The sequence below is a fragment of the Camelus bactrianus genome, chromosome 22, assembly GCF_048773025.1.
Source record: "Camelus bactrianus isolate YW-2024 breed Bactrian camel chromosome 22, ASM4877302v1, whole genome shotgun sequence".
NCBI classification, from domain to species: domain Eukaryota; kingdom Metazoa; phylum Chordata; class Mammalia; order Artiodactyla; family Camelidae; genus Camelus; species Camelus bactrianus.
Window position 1 is genome coordinate 22,686,728 of NC_133560.1, and position 21,565 is coordinate 22,708,292.

Consider the following 21,565-nt stretch of genomic DNA (forward strand, 5'->3'; position numbering starts at 1 on the left):
CTGTCTGCCTGTGTACTCCATCAGTCTCTCCCTATGCTCTGTTTTTCAGTCTTCCTGTCCACCCATGAATTCCTTTCATCCCTCTGTGCACCTAGCTGTCTGTCTGCACCCCTGCTTGTTCATCCTTGGACCTCATCTGTCCATCTGTCTGTCTCTATGCCAGTCTGTCCATCTGCATGCCCCATCTGTCCACTTGTGCATCTTTGTGCCCACTTGTCCATCCATGCACCGTTTTTGCCCCTTTATATGCCCATCCATCTGTCCATGCCCCTGCCTGTCTATCCCTGTCCTTCTCCTGCTCTTCTGTCTGTTCATGAGCCCTGTCCATCTGTCCTATGCATTCCATCTGTCCATCCCTGTGCTCTGCCCTGTCTGATCCTTTGTGTGTCCCTCTGTCTGCCTGGAACCCTTTCCTCACTTTTATCTCCCTGTCCTCATTCCCACTTTTACTCTCCACTTTGCTCATTCTGCTCCAGCCACCCTCTCTGCAGTTCTTCAGATTCCCTAAACTTGGTCCCACCCCAGGGCCTTTGCACTGGCTATTCCCCCTGTTTGGAATGCTCTCCTTCAGGAAGCCACATGGCTCCTCCCTCACCTCCTTCAAGTCTTGGCTCAAGCAGTGAGCTTCTCAGTGAGCTCCTTCCTGGCCACCCTCAGCACTTCCCCTGCCTTTTTTTTTTTTTTTTTTTGCCTTAGCATTTAATTCCATATAGCACTGTGTGTTTACGTTTAGTTTTTATTGGTGTGTAATTGAAATGCTTTATATTCTATTCATTCATTTCCTTTAACATCTGTCTCTGCCCAGCGGAAAGCCAGCTTCACCTGGGCAAGGATTTGTGTTGGGGCCATATTCTTAGTGCCTACAGCAACACCCAGAACATAGCAGACGTCTGTGAATAGTTATTGACTTATTAATAGTTATAGGGCGAATGGCTGGGTTTGCAGAAAGCCTGACTCATGTAGTTACAGTCCAGATCTCTGCGCTTGCGCTGTCTCCAGAGTCCGCCGGGTGCTCTACCAGGGGCTCTAGGGTGTGTGCGCATAGGTGTCCTAGGCCCCCTGACCACGCCCCTCTCGGCCCCTGACCACGCCTCTCTTCACCCCTAGCCCGGTGTATGAGAAGTACTGTGCGGACCACTTTGCCGATGGCCGCTGCGACCAGGGCTGCAACACAGAGGAGTGCGGCTGGGATGGACTGGACTGTGCGGGTGAGGTGCCAGCCCTGCTGGCCCGCGGCGTCCTGGTGCTCACTGTGCTGCTGCCGCCCGAGGAGCTGCTGCGCTCCAGCGCCGACTTCCTGCAGCGGCTCAGTGGCATCCTGCGCACCTCGCTGCGCTTCCGTCTGGACGAGCATGGCCAGGCCATGGTCTTCCCTTACCACCGGCCTGGTCCTGGCTCCGAATCCCGGAACCGGCGGGAGCTGGCCCCGGAGGTGATCGGGTGAGTGACTCCACCCCTGGGAGCCGTGGGGGCCACGCAGGCGCTGCGCAGGGCGTGGGAGGGGCACGTGGTCAGGTCTTGGGCGTTTACTTGCATTAACATCTGGGAGAATCTTCTTGGCAGTATGCCAGCACATCTCAACCTCGGCGCCATTGACACTGGGGGCTGTATCGTCCTTTTCAGTGAGGGTCTGTCCTGGCTACTGTAGGATGCTTAGCAGCGTTCTTGGCTAGATCTACCCACTAGATGCAAGTAGCACACCCCTCTCCCCCAAGATGTGACACCCCCAAAAGGCCTCCAAGGGTCCTTTGGGGAGCAGACTAGTTCCTGGTCTAGTGCTAGCTACTTCCATCTGGAGAGGCAGGGGTATAGCAGAGTGTTTAAGGGCGTGTGCAGTGTTTTGTTTGTTTTTTGAGAAATGGAAAATATAGAACTCTCCTGTTGGTGGCCTGGTAGAGGGGCCAGAAGGGAGATGTGGCTTCTGAGCAGGGTGGGACTCTGACACCGAAAGGAGGACTGGATTTTAGAGGTGAGGGGCAGGGGCTCTGACTGGGTGCGGCTGGGATGGGGGAGATGGAGAGGATGGCTGAAGTGCCAGCCCCTGGCTGGGGTGACCCAGTTACTGGAAGGGTTCTCATCAAGATGAAGACACAGGGTGAAAACCAGGGGTCGCTTTGGGACTTGCAGAGTCTGGGGAGGGTTTGGGGGCCTCATGGAGACCCCCAGGAGGCAGCTGGGGTCTGAAGATTGAGACAAGAAAGATGAAAGTGTTTGGCCATCATTGAAGCCATGGGAGGGGCTCAAAGAACTGGGGAGGGGAGTGGGGACAGAAGAATGATCTGAGGATGCTGAGTCCTAAGGACTGGCTGAGGAAAATTAGCTCAGAAAAGAGAAGAAGGAGCAGCCAGAGATAGAAGGAGACCCAGAGCATGGGGATACTGAGGGTCCTGAAGAAGGAGAAAGTTTGCAGGGTTGGGTTCCTGGAAGTAAAGCCTGAGATGGAGAGTCAGCTACATGTGATGTATTGAAAGGATGCTCCCAGGAGAGAGGGAGTGAGGGAATGAGGAAGCAGGATGGGGCAAGGGAAAAACTGAGGCAGGAGGTAGCCTCTCAGTCAGGGTCTGGCCTCAGCCTGCTCCCTTGGGGAGCTCTGGAGCATGAATAGCACCTCAGAGTTGGTCCCACCTTGAGATAGGAGGGACAGCTTTTGTACACCCCTTGTCAGCCAGTCACTGGTGGAGGGCTTCCCTAAGGGGTGTCACCTCCCGAGGGAAGGGATCCCCACTTTGCTGAGGCCAGTTCCCTGGAGAATGGGCAGCTGTCACCTGGTGGAAGCCAGTGCTCATAGCAGGCACTATGAGCACCAGCCCGATAAAGGAGCTGCTGACATGAAAACAATGGCCATTGGATTCATGGCTCAGAGGGCACTGGTGGCCACAGCAGGACTTGTTTTGGGGGTGTGGTGGGGTTGAATGCCAGATGAGAGGCTTTGCGTGGTGGAGACTGGTGAGTAGAGATGCTTTTCTAAGCCTGGCATGGGTTGGGAGAGATGGGTTGGGGGAGATGGGTTGGGGGAGATGGGACGAGGTTTGTAGCAGGTGCCTGCTGGGCCTGCCTGTCCTGCCCCTGTGTCCCCACAGCTCGGTGGTGATGCTGGAGATTGACAACCGTCTGTGCCTGCAGTCACCGGAGAACGACCACTGTTTTCCTGATGCCCAGAGTGCGGCCGACTACCTGGGAGCGCTGTCAGCGGTGGAGCGCCTTGACTTCCCGTACCCACTGCGGGCCGCGCGGGGTGAGGCCCAGCCCAGCGGGTGATGCGGGTGGAGCCGGGGGCCTCCCATGGTGGGGTGGGTCCGGCCCCTGGTTGAGACCCCCTGCTTCCTGCCCACAGGGGAGCCGCTGGAGCTGCCGGAGCCGAGCGTGCCTCTGCTGCCCCTGCTGGCTGCCAGCGCTGTCTTCCTGCTGGTCATCCTCGTCCTGGGCGTCATGGTGGCCCGCCGCAAGCGGGAGCACAGCACCCTCTGGTTCCCCGAGGGCTTTGCGCTGCACAAGGATGCGGCTGCTGGCCACAAGGGCCGGCGGGAGCCTGTGGGCCAAGACGCACTGGGCATGAAGTGAGGACCCTGCCCCTTCCCTGTCCCTGACCGTGGGGGCCTTGTGAGCCCTTGACCCCATCCTGACCTGACTCTGACCTCTGACCCCAACTGACTTCAGACTCTAGCCTGGACCACAGTGCCCATTCCCTTGACCACTGACTCCATAATCCCTGGGGGTCATCCCTGATTTGTGACCTTTGACCTCATTTCTTATGATCCGGTTCCCCTGACTCAATCCTACCCTGACCCCACCCTGACCCCAACCTGATGCTAGCCTCTCAGACTTCACCCTGATACTCAAAATTAGTTCCCACGTGACTTCTGACCTCATGACCCCTGTCTATGCCCCAATCCTTTGCTGGCCCCCTGACCTTATCCTCTGTGAGCCCCAGTAGTGCCTCTGGTGCTAACCACCTTGACCTTTGACCTAATCTCTGACCCCCTTTCTGCCCCAGCTCAGTGTTCATTCCCCATGATCCACAATCCTGACATTGGCCCTGAGCCTCACTTCCAACTCCCTGATCTGACCCTCAAGACCCCAACCCCACCCTGACCTAATCCCTGAATTTACCCCTCTCCTGTGACCCTATGACCCCCTGACCCTTCCCAGCAATCTCCTCGATCCTGTCTACATCTCTCACCTGTTGTGAAGATAACTCTATCGTCCATGACCTCTGACGTCATCTTCTATAACCCCTGCTGTGTGCCTGGGATCCTCACCTGTCCCATAGTGATGGCTCTGACCTCTGCCCCCACCCCTGTCCCTTCCCCACTTCCATCTTAATAGACTATTTTTTAGTGGAGGCACCGTTAAACCCAGGACCTCGTGCATGCTGAGCATGTGCTCTACCACTGAGCTATACCCTCCGCCTCCCAGTTCCATCTTAAGACCCTAGCCACCATCCGTGCTAACCCCTGACGGTACCCCCTGCAACCTTGACTGCATCCTGTATCCCCTCATCGGACCCTGCCCCCTGCGCCTACTGACCCAGCACGTCTCCATTGTCCCCCTCTCCCCTCCCCTCTTCCCATTGTTCCCACAGGAACATGGCTAAGGGTGAGAGTCTGATGGGGGAGGTGGCCACAGACTGGATGGACACAGAGTGCCCGGAGGCCAAGCGACTGAAGGTTGTGTCCCCTTTTGTGTCCCCACTGATCCTTGCCTTCAGGGTCCTGGGTGGGGGCTCAATGGTCAGTGGGAGAGCCAGGGAAGTCACTGCTATTGCCAGCTCTGGAGAACAGTTCTGGCACCCACCCCATCCTGTGCCTCTAACCAGGCCAGCCTGGCCTCTTCCTAGATGGGATGCCCTGGTCCAGACAGTGACTCTGCTTTCTCTCCATTGCATCCAATTGAGTCCAGTGTGCCCAGCCTGAGAGAGCTCCCAGCTAGTCTCTTCCTATCCTGGGCTGGAAGTCCGAGATCAAGGTGCTGGCAGGGTGGGTTCTTGGTGAGGACTCTCTTCCTGGCTTGTAGACGGTGCCTTCTCACCGTGTCCTCGTGTGGCCTTTCCTCTGTGTGTGCACACGCAGAGAAAGAACTCTGGTGTCTCTTCCTCTTCTTATTAGGACATCGGTCCTATTGGATTAGGGCTCCACCCTTCATTTAATCCTAATTACTTCCTTAAAGTAACTGGAGATGACAAGACTTACCTCCAAATACAGTCATGTTAGGGGTTAGGGCTTCAGTGTTCGGCTTTTGTTGCACAGTTCAGTCCATAACAGGCTCCTGCTAGCAACACTTTTTTCTCTCTCTTTTTTCACTGTTTTGTTGTCTTTTTTCTTTTATTATTATTATTACCATTATTATTTTGCTAGCATTACTTTGATACTCGCTGAATGTCTTAAATGCACAGAAAGTACCTTATTTCATTTTTATAATGATGTTATGAAGTAGCTATTCAAACACCCCTCCATTCTTAGCTGCCCCTGCCCCACCTATATTTTGATGTTTGTTGACATGGAGACGTCTATTACAGTCGACAGCTAAAGAAATCTGCTTGCCCCAGGCATTTTCCCCCCACTTTTTCTTCTAAAAGTGAGTGTTAAGTAGATGGCACAGGTGTTTTTGAGGTGTCTTAGCACTGAGCAATGACTGCATCATCCTGATCTTACCGATGAGAAGCTCAGAGCTCTGATGTGATTTGCCCAGGGTCACAAGCGTACTTAAGTGACAGTGTCAGACATTGAATCCACATGGAAGGTTGTCCCATCCTCCCTGACCTTTTCTGTTAGCTGTCCTTCACCTGGCTCTCCCCTTTCATGAAATTCAACTCCCCACCTGGGCACTTAAGCTCAGGTCAGGCTTGATCGGTCTCTGTGTTTGGTGTCCACAGCCCAGACTTTTTTATTTATTTATTTTTATTTTTATGGAGGTGTGAGGCATTGAAATCAAGAGAAAGGAATTAGAAGTGAACTACTTCAAAGGAGGCAGTACAATGTTTACTATTTTCAGACATTATTGCAAACATGTAAAACACAACAGAATTATACCAGAAAGCCAACATGAAAATTAGTCAATTCCGTAAGGTAGAGTTGGATATGAAATGCACAAAACTCAGTACTTTTGTATGAACAACTAAATGCTGGAAGATATCAATAGGGAAATACATCATTTACAATAATAAAACCAAAATACCTAGAGCTACACTTGATAAAATATGCTAAACATATGAAATAAAATGGTCTGCATCAATCCCATGGTCCCCATTCCCTACAGGTCAGCGACTCAAGCACTGGAACGTTTTGCATTTCTTCTGTTAAATTTAAAGGTTTTCTTGTCCTTCTTGCTACTGTTATCAATAGAACTGTCCTCTTACTGTCGTTTTTGGTGTGTTCCTGCCTCATGTACTGACAGGTGTGTGCTGACAGGCGCTGTGCTCTGGGTTTCTCCCTTGATCCCCCACCATGGGTTCCCGGCCCCTCTTCCCTTCCAGCCCAGATTAAAACACCAGTTCTTCCTCTTATGAGTTCTCTGAGCTCCACATCGGCTTCCCACTTCCTTATCTTGAGAAGCAGGATGTTAATGGTTTCTTGGGGCCACGTGCGCATCTCTGTGAGAGAGGCCTGTGGGGATGCCCAGACTGTCTCTGTCTCTCCCAACTCCTTTTGAGAACCTGGGTCCTTGTGCCTCCAGGTAGAGGAGCCCGGTGTGGGGGCTGAGGATACCGTAGACTGCCGCCAGTGGACTCAACACCACCTGGTTGCTGCTGACATCCGCGTGGCACCAGCCATGGCGCTGACACCACCCCAGGGTGACGCCGATGCTGATGGCATGGATGTCAACGTGCGTGGCCCAGGTCAGTGATGGTGTCCCTCCCCCCTGCCCCCAGAATGCCCCTTACCCATCCTACTGGTGAGAGGTTGCATTTGGGTCTGTGTTTTGGGAAGAGCTGAGTGTGTCTGAGCATCCATCTGTTGGGGGTATGTGTTAATCAGGGCTCTTGGTTGTAAGTGATAATAGCCTAAACTTAGTTAAAACAGGGGATTTACTGGCTCTTGTAAATGGAAGCTTCAGGCACATTTGGATCCAGGACTTACCACCTGTTGGCTCCAGCCCAGGCAAGCTTTCTTCTGGGGACACTGATGGCTACAGGTCGGACAAGCCTCATAAAACTTTTTCCCCATCTGTACCATCAAAAGTCCCAGGATGAGTTCTGATTGGAGGGACTAGGGTCAATACCCATCCCTGAACCAATCAGTGTGGCTTGGGGCCTGGAATATGCAGATTGAGCAGGCCTGGGCTAGATGCCTGTCCCTGAAGGAGGGGGTTTGGCTCTACTGAGCGTGTGAGGATGGAGAATGGGGTACAGGTGGCTCCCTAAGGGAAACCAGGGCAAATGCTCATGCAAAGTATAGGAGAGCATGTTACCTGGAGCCTCTTAGATCTCTTTGATGTATCTGGGGGTATTCCTCCCCCAGCTCTGTTTTGCTTTTGCTCCAAATGGCCTGCATCTCTAGCTCTCTTTTGAAGTCCCCCAGGCTACTGGGGCCTGAGGTGCCTGGTATTTTATGTCCCTGGGGGCAGCTGGTAACCAGTGAGTGTGGGAGTGTGAAAGGCACAATTCCTTTGCCTCAAACTGGATTATAGCTCTGAGGTACAACGCAGCCTGCAGAGTTCCCCTTTGGGATCAGGCTGAGAGAATTCTCCAGGAGTTTGCCTGAGGTTTTTTTTTTTTTTTTTGTATTCTTTGGTATTGTTGTATAGTCAGTTTACAGTGTTGTGTCAGTCTCTGGTGTACAGCATAATGCTTCAGTCATACATGAATATACCTATATTCGTTTTCTTATTCCTTTTCATGGTATGCCTGAGGTTTTGCACACATCTTTGTATCTCCTGCTGCATAGGAGCCCTTCTGTGATAAATCACATGTCCATGAATCCTCATTCTGGGTTGGCTCCTGGGGCACCTGATACAAGTGTGTGTGTGTGTGTGTGTGTGTGTGTGTGTGTGTGTGTGTGTGTGTGTGATGGGAGGGTTTGCCACTCCCTCTTGTGCTTCCACATGTCCCACTTCCTCCTGATGCGGCACCCATGATTGTGTTACCTGGAAAGGTCCTGTGCCCTCCTCCCTTGTGACACACTCCTGGTCCCTGCAGATGGCTTCACCCCGCTAATGCTGGCCTCCTTCTGCGGAGGGGCCCTGGAGCCAATTCCAACCGAGGAGGACGAGGCAGAAGACACATCAGCCAGCATCATCTCAGACCTGATCTGCCAGGGGGCGCAGCTTGGAGCGCGGACAGACCGCACTGGCGAGACGGCCCTGCACCTGGCTGCCCGCTACGCCCGGGCCGATGCGGCCAAGCGGCTGCTGGATGCTGGGGCAGACACCAATGCGCAGGACCACTCAGGCCGCACCCCCCTGCACACAGCCGTCACTGCCGATGCCCAGGGCGTCTTCCAGGTGAGATGGGCTTACTTATTTGGACTTCAGAGCTGGGACAGGCCTCAGACTGATCTGAGTTGAGCTCTGGTTCTGCCTTTCAGAGTTCATCTTTCTCATTTGTAAAATGGGGGATATGTGAGAGCACAGTCTGGCAAGTAGCTGTTTGTTCCCTGAACCCCATCAGTTCCATGGGTATAGGGGCTGGGGGCCTCCGGGGGCTTAGAAGTGGTCCTGGTTCTCTTGTTCTTGCCATAACTCCCCCTGCTACACCCCGTCTCCCTTAGATTCTCATCCGGAACCGCTCCACAGACCTGGATGCCCGCATGGCAGATGGCTCGACGGCACTGATCCTGGCGGCCCGCCTGGCGGTGGAGGGCATGGTGGAAGAGCTCATTGCTAGCCATGCTGATGTCAATGCTGTGGACGAGCTGGGTAGGCTGCTGGGGAGAGCGGTGGGTGGGGGCTGAGAGGATGTCATCTGGGCCCTGACTATCTTGTCGGTGTGAACTCACACCCACACATGGACCCAGTCAGTGAAGCACATGCACACATAACAGGGTTTCGACATGGACTTAAACTCTCATGCATTAAAAAAAAAAAAAAAAAGTCACCCCTTAGCCCATATTGCACAGCAATGATATAGAAAAAGGTGCCCTTTCCTAGCACTTCATTTCCATCAGCTTTGTTAGAACTTACTCTGGTGCCATCTACTGGACATCTAGTGTAATACACCTGCAAATCAGGCAAATCTCTATGTGAAGGTCACTCCCTGGAAGTGGCTTACTTGCACAGAGATGTGCAGATTCACGGCAACCTGCCCTCGTGTGTAGAGAACCTCACACAGCCATACACACACTCAGACTCTCAGAAACATCCTTTGGAGCTGGTGTTCTCAATCTTAGCAACATTGACATTTAGGGTTGGGTCCTTCTTGGTGCTAGGGGCCGTCCTGTGCCAGGCAGGATGTTAAGTAGCATCTCTGGCCTTGACCCACTAGATGCCAATAGCACCTCCCAGTTGTGAGCACCAAAAATACCTCCAGACATTGCCAAATGCCCCACAGGGGAAAATCACCCTTGGCTGAGAAATACGGTTGTCCAGTAGAACTTCCTGTGATGATGAAAATATTCTTGGTCTGTGCCGTCCAATATGGTAGCCACTGGCAACATGCGGTAGCTGTTGAGCACTTGAAATGTGACTGGCATGAACAAAGAACTAAATGTTTTATTTCACTGAATGTCTTAACCTTTGTCTTGACTGTTTTTTAAAAAAAACAAAAACCAGCTGTATTGACATATAATTCACATGCCATACAATTCATCCATTTAAAGTATAAAATCCAATGACTTTTAGTATAACCACATAGTTGTGCAGATATCATCACAGTAAATTTTAGAGCATTTTCATCACCTGAAAAAGAAACCCTCTTGGCCCTTATCCCCCCAAACCCCCTCCTCTTCCCAGCCCTAGGCAACCGTCAGTGTACTTTCTTTCCCTATGGATTTGCCTATTCTGGTTATTTCATATAAATGAAATCATACAACATGTGGTTTTTTTTGACTGGCTTCTTTCACTTAGCATAATGTTTTCAAGGTTCACAAATGTTGTAGCATATATCAGTATTACTTCTTTTTTGTTTTTTAATGACTAAATAATATTCTACTATATGGATAAACCACTGTTCATTCATCCATTCATCCATTGATGGACATTTGGATTGTGTCTGTTTTTTGGCTGTTATGAATAGTGCTGCTATGGACAGTCACATCTAAGATTTTGTGTGGACGTACGTTTTCATTTTCTCTTGGGTATATCCCTAGGAGCAGAATTGCTGGGTCATGCTCCCTATCCAAGGCTATATTCTAGACAATTCCTGTCCTCCTGCTGGGGGTGGGGGGTGGGCAGTAAATGAGCCTGGTCCTGACCCTGACCTCTCCCCACTTCCCCCCAGGAAAATCTGCCTTACACTGGGCTGCAGCTGTCAACAACGTGGAGGCCACCTTGGCGCTGCTCAAAAACGGAGCTAATAAGGACATGCAGGATAGCAAGGTGAGCCCTAGCCCCCCGGCCCATCTGGGAGCCAGCCCTGGCACAGCCTTCACTGGTAGCAGAGAGCAGGTTGGGGTAGGCTCATGGGGGCATTTACCCTGCCTGCAGCCAGCTTTCAGGTGTGGGATTTGGGTCCAAGAGGCTCCAATAATGGATCAGAGGAGGAAGTATATGGCAGTTGCTGTGTGACCTTGGGCAAGTTGCTTAACTCCTCTGAACCTCTCTTCTCTTTTTTGAAGTGGGGAAGCAACAGTGCCCATCTCATTGCCTCTTTTGAGGATTCAGTGTGCTAATGCTTTTGTAGGGTGCTTACCGGATCCTCAGTAAAAGATGGCTCTTATGATTGTTGTTTAAAAACCCTTGCAAGGTGGTATTCCTCTCCTTTTATAGATTAAAGAGTGAGGCTTAAAGGGGGGCCGGGATGGATTCCATCCTTATTTTAAATTTCCATATTATATTTTTTATGGATTTTTTTTTGCATTAATCTTAATTTTTAAAGATTGCATTAAAATGTCATTTATTTTGATGACTGAGATTTTTGACGCTCCCGTAAATCTTGTGCCTAAGGCGAATGCCTCAGTCTCCTCACCCTAGTCCTGGCTCTGGAGCCTGGAGCTTAGTAGGTGCTGGATGAAGGTGGCTTAAAGGAAATAACTTGCCCGGTTTTCCCCAGCAGAGCTGAGATTCCAACTTGTCTGGAGAGTGTGAACTCTTAGCTCTCAGATTTCCCCAGAGACTGGAGGGAGGCCTCTGTGATGTGGGCTAGGAGTTAATCCTGACTCTTGCGACCCTGTCATCTTGTGGGTTCTGTGCCCTCACAGGAGGAGACTCCGTTGTTCCTGGCCGCCCGGGAGGGCAGCTTCGAGGCTGCGAAGCTGCTGCTGGACCACTTTGCTAACCGTGAGATCACAGACCACCTGGACAGGCTGCCCCGGGATGTGGCTCAGGAGAGGCTGCACCAGGACATTGTTCGCTTGCTGGACCAGCCCAGTGGGCCCCGCAGCCCCCCCGGCCCCCACGGCCTGGGCCCCCTGCTCTGCCCACCCGGGGCCTTCCTGCCAGGCCTCAAGGTGGCCCAGTCCGGGGGAAAGAAGAGCCGCAGGCCGCCGGGGAAGGCGGGGCTGGGGCCGCAGGGCGCCCGCGGGCGGGGCAAGAAGCTGACGCTGGCCTGCCCCGGGCCCTTGGCCGAGAGCTCGGTCACGCTTTCGCCCGTGGACTCGCTGGACTCCCCGCGGCCCTTTGGTGGGCCCCCCGCGTCCCCCGGCGGCTTCCCCCTCGAGGGGCCCTACGCGGCTGCCGCAGCCACGGCTGTGTCGCTGGCGCAGCTGGGCGGCGCGGGCCGGGCGAGTCTCGGGCGCCAGCCCCCCGGGGGCTGCGTGCTCAGCCTGGGTCTGCTGAACCCCGTGGCCGTCCCCCTCGACTGGACCCGGCTGCCCCCACCGGCCCCGCCGGGCCCCTCCTTCCTCCTGCCGCTGGCGCCGGGACCCCAGCTGCTGAACCCCGGGAACCCCGTGTCCCCCCAGGAGCGGCCCCCACCGTACCTGGCGGCCCCGGGACATGGCGAGGAGTTCCCGGCGGCCGGGGCCCACGGCAGCCCCCCCAAGGCCCGCTTCCTGCGGGTCCCCAGCGAGCACCCTTACCTGACCCCATCCCCCGAGTCCCCCGAGCACTGGGCCAGCCCCTCGCCTCCCTCACTCTCGGACTGGTCCGACTCCACGCCCAGCCCGGCCACTGCCACCGGGGCCACGGCCACGGCTGCTGGGACACTGTCTGCCCAGCAGCTCCCGCTGTCGGTTCCTGGCCCCCTGGCTCAGGCCCAGACTCAGCTGGGGCCCCAGCCTGAAGTCACCCCCAAGAGGCAAGTGTTGGCCTGAGAGCCCCCCAGTTCCTGGATTTGGGGAGGCTGAAGAGACAACCCGTCCTGACTCCTCTCTCTCCCCTTTTAGTCCATTTCATTCTCTCCATTCCCCTCTCCTCCTCTACCCTACCCCGCCTTGCGGTGTGACCAAGAGGTCACCAGCCTAGGGCTTCAGTCTTCTTTATTTATAAGGGATGCAGGCTGACTCCCACCCTCTAGTCTTGTGATGAGTCTGGGACATCCTCCTGCCTCTCCTCTCTTCCCTCCCCCCCCCCCCAATTCTCTCTTCCCTCCTTTCTTGCCTCCTCTGGCCTCTCTCACTCTTCATGCTCTGACACGAGTGGATTTTTATTTTTTTTTTTTTACATTTTGTATAGAAACAAATTCATTTAAACAAACTTATTATTATTATTATTTTTTACAAAATATATATATGGAGATGCTCCCTGCCCCCCTGCAAACCCCCCAGTGCCCCCGTGGGGCTGAGTCTGTGGGCCCATTTGGCCAAGCTGGATTCTGTGTACCAAGTACACAGGCATGACCGGGATCCTGTGTACCGAGTACACAACCCTGGTGTGTACCAAGTAGGCACCCTTGGGCGCACCCTCTGGGGCTAGGGGTTGGGTGAGACTTGGGAGTCTCCTCGCCACCCCACCTCCCTCACTTCACTGCATTCCAGATGGAACTCTATAGCTTTGCTAGGGAAGTGCCCTTCTGGCCCAGAGAGCCCGCCCCCAGACGCCCCCATCCTAGACTTAAGAAACTGGGAGGTGGGGTGGCCAGGGGGAATATAAGGACCAGGGGAGATGTGTGCATTTCGCTTTGTCTCCCTGTAAATATGGAAACGCAGGAAGGGAAGGAGCTGCCTGGATGGCACCCCTGCCTCCTAGTACTCCCCTGGCCCAGCCCCATGGCAGAATAGAAGTATTTGTAGGCTATTTTTGTAATATGGCTTCTGGTCACAATCCCTGTGTAGCTAAATTCCCAGACCTTGCATTGTACAGCTCCCTCTCCCCTCACCACCTAATAAAGGAATAGTTAACACTCAATGTCATTGTTCTGTGTCTAGGTAAGACAAGGGTGGTAGTGGTAGCGTTTCTGTCTTTTCAGGGCTAACCTGAACTCCTGTCTTGCCATCAGCCCATTTGGCTTGCCTGCCCGCCCACTCTTGCTTCCTTTTTTGGCAGATGACTCCACTGATTGGACCAGAAGTGGTCACTTAACTTAAATTGAGCCAATCGGATGCTCTTGCTTGAGAACTTTTTTTTTTTTTTTTTCAAATGGAGATGCTACGAAAGTTATTGGTTGGTGGAGCTTCTAAGGCCAGGGCAGATGGAGAAATATTGATGGCCAGTTTAGGGTGGTGGGTACCAATAAGAAAACAAGGCAGAGGAGTGGAGCTATGCAGGGGGAATCAGAGGTGAGCACTTAAATGGCTCCAGAGTGTCGGAGGGAGTTTCTCAGTTCTAGATAGAGTCTCAGTTCCAGTTAACTGACCATTTATTCCATTGACATCAATGAGTTTTTATTGACTTCTAAGTGCCCAATGCTGGTTCTGCGTGGATCTCACCTCTACTTCATGCTCCCTTGGGTTCTGAAGACAATGCTGTACTCGTATAATAAATACTCCTTTGCACATACCAGCTTGAACGGGTTTCTATGTCTTGCAAATAATTGTGCCCAAAGACAAGGTTGCATTTACGGTGGGGTCCTCCAGGAAAGGAGGATGGAATGTAATATTCAGTGGTTCCCCCTTCAGCTGGAGTGCTCTTGGTTGCAACTGACAAAAATCTACCCAGCAAACAAACAAAAAACCCAATTTATTAATTCATGTAACTAAAAAGGATCAGTTTCAGGGGAGATTTGCTCTAGTGGCTCAAATGAGATCAACAAGAGCTGAGTTCCTCTTCACCTCTACAGACTTCTCTCTGGGCATCAGTTTCATCCTCATGCTCCGTGTGGTACCGAACCCAACTTCTCTTCCCACTCACAGCTCCAGCCCTCCCTCTTGGTTAGCCAAATAGGTGCAAAGATTATAGACCATACTACACGTTCCAGAGAATTGAGAAGATTCTAGTCTGGGGGTTGATTTTGTAATGATTTCAACTGAGTCACTCATTCATCCTCTAACCTAGCGTTTCTTAATGTTGGCACTATGGACATTTGGGGCCAGATCCTTCTTTGCTGTGGGAGGCTGTCCTGTGCATCGCAGGATGTTTAACAGCATCCCTGACCTTCACCCGCTAGATGCCAACAGTACCGCCTCCTCTACTGTGACAACCCAAAGTGCCTCTAGACATTGTCAATTGCCACGCAATGCAAACTTACTTTCGAGCATCACTGTGCTAACCAGTCACTATGGCGATCAGCTACAGGATGTGCTGACTTCCTATAGCAATCAGTCTCTGCTCTGGAACTAAGGGTGGGGTAAATTTAAAGGCAACCAGGTTTGCAGAAGCAGGAATTCTGTGTAAACAACCAATAAATGTTCACTCCACCTCCTCTCCTTTGGCTAAGTCTTTGGAGTTGGAAAATCTCTTTTACTGTTGTCTCAGGTTTATTTTCTGTTCATTTATTTATCCTCTACATGCTTATTAGGCACTCACTGAATGCCAAGTCCTGGACAAGTTGTTGGGAGTAGAATGGTGAATTATACATGCTCCTTCTCTGCTCTTATGGAATTTCAGGCTAGTTAGTGGTGTCTTTTTGGATCTTACTATTCCAGTACGTGCTTGACATTGACTGCAAACACCTGAACTTCTCTCTCTCTCTTTTTAAAAATACTCATCTCCTTTCTTTTTTTTAAATTGAAGTGTAGTCAGTTTACAATGTTGTGTCAATTTCTGGTGTACAGCATAAAGTTTCAGTCATACATATACATACATATATTCATTTTCATATTCTTTTTCATGATAGGTTACTACAAGATATTGGATAGAGTTCCCTGTGCTGTACAGTAGAAACTTGCTGTTTATTTTATGTATAGTAGTTAGTAACTGAAAATACTGAGCTCCCAATTTATCCCTCCACCCCTCTACCCTTTCCCACCTGGTAATCACAAATTTGATTTCTACGTCTGTGAGTCTGTTCCTGTTTTGTAAGAGTTCATTTGTCTCATTTTTTTTAGATGCCACATATAAGTGATGTCATATATTTGTCTTTCTCTGTCTGACTTACTTCACTTAGTATGATAATCTCTAAGTCCATCCACACTGCTGCAAATGGCATCATTTCATTCCTTTTTATGGCTGAGTAGTATTCCACTGTATATACATATACCATGACTTCTTTATCCAATCATCTGTCAATGGACATTTAGGTTGCTTCTATGTCTTGGCTATTGTAAATAGGACTGCTATGAACATTGGGGTGCCTGTATCTTTTCAAATTAGAGTTTTCTCTGGATATATGCCTGTTTAGTCCACTTAAAAAAGTTGTTTTGTTTTCTTACTGTTGATTTTTGGGAGTTCTCTATATATTCTAGATGAAAGACCTTTGTCAGATGTGATTTGCAAATATTTTATCCCACTCTGTGGCTTATCTTTTCAGTCTTTTAACTGTATCTTTCACAGAGCAGAAGGTTCTAATTTTGATAAAGTCCAGTTAAACATTCCATTGAAGTCTTTTGTTTACTATGGCTTTAACATTTGTTTTGCGTGTAGACTGGAATTTTTTTTTTTAATTTTAGGTCGGCAGGCCATGAGAAGGCATTCGAGGGCTTGAAGGACAGATGTTGTATTGCAAACAGGATGCTGTGAATGGATGACTCATTAGGCTGTGTCCTTGGAGAGGATGCTATCTGTTGGAGGAGAGTGTGGCGGCTGTGTGGCATTTAGTATAGTGGTACCAGTCCTTCTGGTTCCGCTTGTCTAGGAAGATGCCCTCATATCTTTCAGTGCCAAGATATTTACCCGACAGATAAATCCTTTTCTTGGCAATATTGACTGCCTCTTACAGCCTAACTTTGCAAACTTTAATTGTGGTTAAATACAATCACATAAAGTTGGGCCACCTTAACCATGTTTAATTGTGCAGTTCTGTAAAGTGTTAAGTACATTCATTGTTGTGCAACCATCAACACCATCCATCTCCAGAACTGTTTCATCCTGCAAAACTGACACTTAATAGCCATGAAACAACTCCCCACCCTGCCTCCCTCCCAGCCCCTGGCAACCACTATTCTACTTTCTCTCCCTATGAATTTGACCACTCTGGTCACCTCATGTAAGCAGAATCATACGAAATTTGTCTTTTATAAATTGAAGTATAGTCGATTTACACTGTTGTGTTAATTTCTGGTGTATAGCATAGTGATTCAGTTGTACATATATACATTTGTTTTCATAGTCTTTTCATTATCGTTTATTACAAGGTATTGAATATACTTCCCTGTGCTGTACAATAAATCCTTGTTGTTTATCTATTTTATATATAGTAGTTTGTATCTGCTAATCCCAAACTCTCAATTTATACCTCCCCTCCTTTCCCCTTTGGTAACCATAAGTTTGTTTTCTATGTCTTTGAGTCTGTTTTGTAAATAAGTTCATTTGTATCATATTTTAGATTTCGCATACAAGTGGTGTCATATGATATTTGTCTTTCTTTGTCTGACTTATTTCACTTAAGATGATAATCTCCAGGTCCATCCATGTTGCTGTAAATGGCATTATTTCATTCTTTTTTATGGCTGAATAATATATATATATATATATATATTATATAGTGTATATATATATATATATATATATATATATATATATATATATATATATATATATATATACTATTACATATATATGTATATACACACACACACATCTTCTTTATCCTGTCATCTGTCGTTGGACATTTAGTTGCCTCCATGTCTCAGCTATTGCATATAGTGCTGCTATGAACGTTGGGCTGCATGTATCCTTTTGAATTAGAGTTTCCTCTAGATACATACCCAGGAGTGGGATTGCTGGATCATATGATAACTCTATTTTTAATTTTTTTGATTGATTTGTAATTGTTGGATTTACGGGTTCCGAGTACAGAGGGAATGACTGGTCTGTGATGGAGACGTGGGGAGCATTGGCACAGGAGTGGTATTCAACACCGTATGATTGTACTAATCAGCTAGGGGGAGAGAGCAGAGCAGAGAGTAGAGTCCTGGACTCCAGCTCCAGTATTAGGGTTGGAGAGGAGAAGAAAGAGACTGAGAAGGAGTGGTCAGAGATGAAGAGGAAAACCAGGTGTAGCAGATGTTGTCAGTCTCTGGTCCATATCTCTTAGCTCTGACCATTTCAGTCTCAATCCCAACAGCCAGTGCTGTATTTGTCAGAGGGCTTTCTCGGGCCCTGAAAGCTTACTCCATTCACATGTGAGGCAGGATAGGCACACTGGGGGAATTAATGCCACCAGGATCAGCCCCAAAGAATGACTGCCTGGAGCTGGTGTATACATACCTCAGCTCCCTCTCCTCTCTCAGGTGAATGCACTATGCAGTGGTTTCCAGTGGGAATAAACCCCAGTTGACACAGGGGAAACTTGCTTGATAACACATGCTTTATGAGTTTTCTTTTCTTTCCTTTGTCATTTCTCCACTTTTCTATTTGTGTATTCTGAGGTCACCTCTCAAATGAACTTACTTCCACTCAAATCCTTGTTTCAGCGTCTTCTTCTGGGGGAATTTCAACTATGATAGGGGTTGTTGGTATAGAGCGGGTAGGTATGGTAAATCATCAGATTGTGCTTATGTACAATCATGAAATTCAACTCCTGGGGTTAAATTGCTCAGCTAGGACTCCCACATTCATTGCAGCACTATACATAATAGCCAAGATATGGAAACAACTTAAGTGTCTGGCAATGAACGAATGGACAAAGAAGAAATATATAATATAATGTGTGTATATATTGCATATGTATATCATATAGTATATATAGACAATGGAATTATATTCAGCCACAAGAAATAAGGAAATCTTGCCATTTGTAACAATAAGGATGGACCTTGAGGGCATTGTGCTAAGTGAAATAGGTCAGACAGAGAAAGACAGGCATTGTTTGACCTCACTCATATGTGGAATCCAAGAAAGCTGAGCTCAGAGAAGCAGAGAGTAGAGTGGTGTTTACCAAGGGTTGAGGGAGGGGAAAATGGGGGAGATGTTTGATCAAAGGGAACTTCCAGTTTTAAGATGAGTAAGTTCAGGGGATCTAATGTACAATGTGGTGATTATAGCTAATAACCCTGTATTATGTACTTGAAAGTTGTTAAGAGAATAAATCTTAAATGTTCTCACCACAAAAAAGAAATGGTAATTATGTGACAGGATGGAGGTGTTAGCTAATGCTATGGTGGTCATCATTTTGGAAGATATAAATGTATCAAATCAACACATTGTACTCAAACTTACATAATGTTGTAGGTTAACTGTAACTCAATAAAGCTGGGGGAAATTTTTGAAAATATAAATGTCTCAGCTAGGGAGAGAGGAAGGTCTAGGACTGAACTCTGGAGAATTTTCTTTTTAGGAGGTGTGAGAGGAGGAGATTGAGAAAGGGTGGCTAGAGAGGTGGGAGAGAAAGCAGGCAGTATGGAAGGCAAGAAAGGAAGAAAAGCAGAGAGAGAATTGTCATCTGGGTTTAATGCTCTTGGGAGATGGAATAGATGAAGACAGTTCTGAGGGGCTCACAGTCTAGGGGGAGCCACACAGGGACAAAGACAATATGAAGAAGAAACCCAGGACCTCTGGGAGCACAGATGCTGCATGTGAATATCGGAGTGATTAGGGAAGGCTTCCTGGAGGAGGTGATATCAGAGATACGTCTTTCAGGAAGAGTAGGAGTTTGCTGGGAGGCTAGGAAGAGAGGGGTAGAAATTCTGAGAGAATATGGTGGGAAGGGACAAAATGGGATGAAATAGAAGGAAATCTCAGAAGAAGGGTCAGCAATTTGGAATGGCTGGGTCTATACTTCACCTCCTCACTTAGTAATTTAATCAACGGGTGTATGGTGGTTTGCTTGGAGCAATGGCTGGATTTGGAACTAGGAAAGTTATCTGGGGCCAGATTACAAGAGCCTTGAAAGAAAGTGAAGATGAGGAATTTTAAACTTTACTCTGAAGGCAATGGGGAGCCATGAAAGGTCCCTGAGTATTGAGGGATCGCAGCCAGAGTCTCCCATTCTGGTGGCCAGTGCAGAGGATGTACTGGAGGGAGAAGACACTGCAAGATTTTGCAATGGGTAATAAGGATGCAGCTTGAATTAGGATGGGGCAGAGGGAATAAGGGAAGTCAAGGAGAAAGAATAACGGAGATGTGGCAACTAATTAACTCTGGAGGGGATCAAGAGAGGGATAACCCTGAGAAGTTAAGACTGGGCAGCATTCATGTAACAACATCAAAGTGATCTACTTCTTCCTTTCCCCTTGGAGGGCAGGGTAGGGCAGGGAGGCTGCATCCTCCTTGGGAGAGCAGCCTTGCTCAGCAAGTGCTAGGCAGTGGCGGGCACTGGGGAGCGTTGATGGAGTGAGAAGTGCATCTGTGCCTCCATCCGCAGAAAGAAATTGTAATTAGTCCTTCCCCCACTTTTTGCCATCAGAGCCTGGGGGCTGAGGAGGCAGACCCTGGGGTCTTCAGTTTTCAGGAGGGAGGAACCCTTCAGGGTTCCACCAATCTGAGCCCCTGGGGGGCTTGTTAGTGGCTTGCAGGGGACCCTGGGACAGCAGCTCCAGGGACCCCTAGTATAACAGGACCTGGGTCCTCAGCCCCACCTTTCTCAGGCAGCGATCAGAGAGTGACGTCGGCAGGCACCGTAGGAGCCTCCCTCGGCCATGGTGAGTGTGGATTCAGGTCCTTTTCCCTGCTGGAGAAGCCACCCTGGTCCATCCCAGATCCTAGGGGTGAAATCTGAAGATGAGTTGGTGGAGTGAGAAATGCCAGAGTGACTGAGTGTTCCTCTGAAAACCGCCAACAGGATTTGAATGGCATTTGCTCGAGAGATGTTCAATTCTGTTTTCTGCCAAACGTGGGGTGGAGGAGATGATATCTGCTCAAGAAGGGAAGTAAGAGCCTCTGGGGACCCTCGAGGAGAACCATCCTCTGCCACACACGCTCACCTGCACCCAGAACCCACACACAGAACCCTGGCCCACACGGGTGTATGAGCAGACAGGGGGAGAGGGGCAGGGCTCACATGTGGTCTGAGCACTTGGGGTGCCAAATGCACACATGTGTGCTTTGCAAGCAGCAGGCACACACATGCACACATGGACACTGAAGCTTCGTGGGCGTGAATGCTCACATACGCATATAGATGGTGATGGACATTTAGCTTGCTTCCCTGTCTTGGCTATTGTGAACAGTGCTGCTATAAACACTGGGGTGCTTGTGTCTTTTTGAATTATAGTTTTCTCCTGATATATGTCCAGGAGTGGGATTGCTGGATCATATGGTAAGTCTATTAGTAGTTTTTAAAGGACTCTCCATACTGTTTTCTGTAATGGCTATACCAGGTGCATTCCCACCACTCAGCGAGATGTTTTCAGGGTTCATCTACATTGTAGCGTGTGCCAGGGCTTCATTCTTTTTATGGCTGAGTAATATTCCACTGATGGCCATTTGGGTTGTTTCCACCTCTGGCAACTGTGAATAGTGCTGCTATGAACATTCGAGTATAAGTTTTTGTTTAAACACCGTTTTTCCATTCTTCTGGCTGTATACCCAGGAGTGGAAATGCTGGGTCATATGGTAATGCTGCGTTTGATTTTGAGGAATGGGCAATCTTGCTTTAACTCCCATTCCTTTAATTACCATGGGATTAACATAACCTCCATACGAATATTGGACATTTGCATTTTCCATCTGCTTATTTTTCTACTGAGGTGTTAGAGAACCGTAGTTAGCCTTAGGTAAGAGGGGCTTCTGCCCTGTATTGATGCTGCTGAGGACCTGACTCTGACCCTCTCCTGTCCTACTCCATTCAAGGGATGAAGTGTCCACAAAGCCAAGAGTATGTGTTGACCTTGAGTTTGCAGGCATCTTATAGACAACGCTGTACACGATCGCAGAATTCCCTGCACAGATGTCTCCAAGTCACTAGCAGGGCCTGAGAGTGTGCCCCTTCCCTGGGTCCACCCCCCCTGGCATGGACCCCTCTGTGGGAGTGATCTCCACTAGGTGCGGTCAAGGAATGGCACATGTGTCGGGTGTAGTTATAGCTTTAGCATACACATGAGGCCCCTGGAAGTGCAGG

The 21,565-nt window shown here is 49.4% G+C and overlaps 1 protein-coding gene across 1 annotated transcript in view; it reads left to right on the forward strand.

Moving 5' to 3' along the window:
• The window catches only part of NOTCH3 (notch receptor 3), a 31,954-nt gene extending 17,983 nt beyond the window's left edge, over positions 1-13,971 (forward strand). The window contains exons 25-33 of the mRNA XM_074350570.1: positions 1,108-1,440; positions 3,081-3,235; positions 3,335-3,557; positions 4,583-4,667; positions 6,673-6,835; positions 8,135-8,439; positions 8,706-8,853; positions 10,373-10,470; positions 11,292-13,971. Of these exons, the coding sequence (XP_074206671.1) occupies positions 1,108-1,440; positions 3,081-3,235; positions 3,335-3,557; positions 4,583-4,667; positions 6,673-6,835; positions 8,135-8,439; positions 8,706-8,853; positions 10,373-10,470; positions 11,292-12,344 (2,563 nt within the window). The 3' untranslated portion in view covers positions 12,345-13,971. The remainder of the gene's footprint in view (positions 1-1,107; positions 1,441-3,080; positions 3,236-3,334; positions 3,558-4,582; positions 4,668-6,672; positions 6,836-8,134; positions 8,440-8,705; positions 8,854-10,372; positions 10,471-11,291) is intronic.
• The last annotated feature ends 7,594 nt before the right edge of the window (positions 13,972-21,565 follow it).